The sequence below is a fragment of the Phaseolus vulgaris genome, chromosome 3 (genome assembly GCF_000499845.2).
Source record: "Phaseolus vulgaris cultivar G19833 chromosome 3, P. vulgaris v2.0, whole genome shotgun sequence".
Lineage (NCBI taxonomy): Eukaryota > Viridiplantae > Streptophyta > Magnoliopsida > Fabales > Fabaceae > Phaseolus > Phaseolus vulgaris.
The window spans coordinates 4,613,417-4,617,014 of NC_023757.2; the positions used below are offsets into that span (position 1 = coordinate 4,613,417).

The 3,598-nt window shown below is 28.5% G+C and overlaps 1 protein-coding gene across 1 annotated transcript; it reads right to left on the reverse strand.

The window, feature by feature from the left end:
- Positions 1-1,199: 1,199 nt before the first annotated feature.
- Positions 1,200-2,354, reverse strand: LOC137838999 (F-box/kelch-repeat protein At4g19930-like). The gene has a single exon (XM_068648129.1). The coding sequence runs from the start codon at positions 2,352-2,354 to the stop codon at positions 1,200-1,202; it is 1,155 nt and encodes a 384-aa protein (XP_068504230.1).
- Positions 2,355-3,598: the final 1,244 nt, after the last annotated feature.

The window sequence follows — 3,598 nt, forward strand, 5'->3', positions numbered from 1 at the left end:
ATCTATTGCAATTCTAAAACCCAAACATACATAGCTTAAGCATTTCTAGTTGAGAAACATATCAAAGTTGACAATACTTCTCTTATTTTGAAGATTGTCGAAGGAAGGTTCAAAAAATTGTTGTCCCCCCTACTTCATCCAAAGTCCAAATAGAAATAGTTTTCTGGTTAACATTTTATAGAAGAGAGAAACAATTACCTGATGAATTCAGCCACAGGCCTTTTTCTCCCCTCCAGCAGTATACCAAGGTAGGTAAAGAGGTTGCTTTGGATCACCAACTTGATATTTTGGAGCTCATTTTCAGAGAGAATATTATACAGAAGCTTGGTCTAAGATAAATGATTCAGTCTTTAGTGTCATCCAAAATGAAGGTTTTAATTTAAAGCATAAAGAATTATTCCGAACAGCAGTCACATATACAACAGAAGACGAATGTAAACTCCAAACTTTTGAAAAATTTCAACTTAACAAATAAATTTTGAAAATATAGATGAAGCACTCCAAAGTTATCTGGACCTCCTGAAAACTAGCAATGTGACTGCTAAGAATCCACAACTTGAGCTGTTATGACCCTAACATTGAGACTAATGGGTAAATTCAAGAGCTGTACATGAATTGGACTATTCCTCTGCATTTAAAATCACAGCAAACGCATGTGTTCTTCCAGTTCAGTAAACTGCATGCATTCGAGCGCATGAATAAAAGAAAAAAATGAGTTTTCTCAAGAGAAATTTACACGTGTTTTACAAAAGAAATGATACACGCGAGTCAAAGTAACCAAGAGAAAATTATGAAGTACTAATGAAATGTAATATAAATAACAAGCAGTCAAGAAATGTTCCAAAGAATATCACACGATATCCAATTGACATGTGACACTCAGTTCCAAAAGAGTCTAAGAGAAGATGAAGAAGCTTGAAGACGTGTGTGAGACTCTGGGTAAAAGAGTTGAAGATGAGATGAATTTCATTATATTTTTTTATTTCTCTTCGCTCTTCAACTTCTTTCTGCCCTTCACAAAAGGGCAACATCATGGAGCATTGTGATACTCTTAAAAGAGAGTATATTGAGGTCATAGTAAACCAACTATGGTCTTCAATATACTGGCTCTCTAATGAGATAGAAATAGAATCCAGATTAGTATCCTGCACATCAAATTAGTAACACATTATTTAAATAATGAAATCAAACATTTTAAGTCATAAAAGAATATGTCTAGCATAATACTTACTAGATGCGGATACTTCATCTAAAAGAACTAGACTTGTAGAAGAGTAACCTATATAAAGATCTTCGGATATCGTCCTTCCAATATTGTTAAGGACAGTAACAGTTTCATGGCTTATGTCCAACAAACGAAGCAAGTATTGTGCGGGGTTGAATTCCACACCAAACAACAACGTACCATCATCTCTGTGAAACAATAGAAAAGGAAATCCCAGTATATGCTTATGAATGTCAGGATTGATGCCAAATAAAGTTGAAGAGTACACGGTTAAGGGTTTGTTACTATTTTGAACAACAAATATCCCAACAAATACCCCGCTTTCACAGAGTTGAGGATGATAATGAGCGGCCACCAAACTATCAGCAAGTAAAAGCTCCCCAAAAACTTCAGTTTGAGGATCAAATGTCAGAATGAAATAATACCATGCGTTTTCAACCCATTTCTTCGCACCCCAGTGCAAAAGTCCATAGTAAACCACACCATTATAACCAAAACTCTCAGTAGTACAAAGTGAACAATTAGGAATTTCCAGAGGTCTCCAATCATCTTCTACATAAGTATAGACCCAAGCATTGCGCGGAACATTGCGCGGAGGAATGAGCTCACCTTTATCATTACGGTAGTAATACTTTGGATCTGAATCAATTTTAACAACTAAATAATCGGATAATCCACGACTAATAAAGCCGTAAGAGTAGATGGATCTACTACTAATAGAACCGTAAGAGTAGATGGATCCATCTTCATCATCATGTAAGGCAAGTTCAAAACAATACCGAATCATTGGATTGATGAAGAAGATATCGTGATTCCTTTCCATGCATATAATACCATTACATATACCGATAATTTTGTTATGAAAAGTAGGATGCACGAACGGCAACGTCAAGTTCTGAAACAGAGTTAGATGATCGTCATCCTCGCAGAGACAGGGGGTGGAGGAGGGCACAAGAACAAAAAACTTGTTGCGAGACTTGCTGTGATGTCGAGAGATAAAATCCGGTGAAATGAGTAAGGAATGGTGTAAATGGGAGAGAATCATGAATCTCACTATTGCCTTGCATGGAAGGTATGAAAATATCTCCAGTTGAAGATCAAGGGGAAGAATGGGAAGAGACATCGACATCCGTTATTAAGTGAGAGTGAGTATGAGTTTAATGGGAGTATTATGTATACATTAATATTCAAATTGTATACAAAATATCATTTATAATTTTTTTTAATTTAAAAAAATTATAAATTTTATTTATTATTTACGTATTTTTAATAAGATTTTAAAAAAATAGGTTGTTAAATATTATGATTTATTTGATTTTCATAAGAAAAATAAAATTCGAATTACAATTAGAAGATGAAATAAATAAAATAAATAAATAATGACAGTAGAGAAGAAAAAATAGAAATTGGTGAGTCACGAATTTTCAATAGAGAAACAGAAAAGGTAAATAATTTATATATATATATATATATAATTTTATTTTAGTTTTCAAAACCAAACTAAACTATAATATCATTCTTAAAATAAAGAGGAATCATTTTTATATATAGATATAATATATTCGTATTTATTAAAATAAATTATAAATATATATTTTTAATATAAATATGCAAATAATAATATTATTTTATTTGATTTTAAATATTAAAAAAAATTATGTAATTTAACCATTAATATTAATAAAACTAAATTTTAAATTTACTAATTTTATAAAAAAATAAATTACATTAATAAAATTAAAATCAATAATTAATTGTATCCACTAAAGCACTAAAATAGTGATTAGATACTATTATAGATATATAACAGAAATAATTTTTTCAAAATTCAAATTTAAAAAAAAAAAGAAAAAAAGTAAGGGTTAAGGAACTAACCATTAAACCAAGTTTTAATTCAAAATTTTATTTTACTTATTCTTTTCAAATAGACATAATGCATCTCTCAAATAATTTTTTTCAAATTTAATATTAATTTTTTTAGTTTTAAATTTAAGTAATTATAAAATAATGAAATAACCAAAATAAAATAATAAAATGAAATATTTACATCAGAATAAAATAGGAATAAATTTGTGTGAAAAAAAACAACAATAATGAGAAATATCCTTTATATATAATTATAGATATTTAATTTTATTATTTTTAATTTTTTAATTATTTTAAAATACAGTAGAGATTTAAGTAAATAATATCTCATCAATGCAATTTATTTTTTTATAAAAATAGTAAATTTAAAATTTGCTTTTATTAATATTAATAGTTAAATTACATAATTTTTTCTTAAAAATTTAAAGAATCTATATTCAATAATCTAAATAGAGAACAAATTGTGTATGTAAACTAATATTTAAAATAAAATAAAATATTATTATT

Bases quoted from the DNA above. Each gene is read 5' to 3' on its own strand.
- LOC137838999 (XM_068648129.1), bottom strand. From the start codon at position 2,354: ATGTCGATGTCTCTTCCCATTCTTCCCCTTGATCTTCAACTGGAGATA.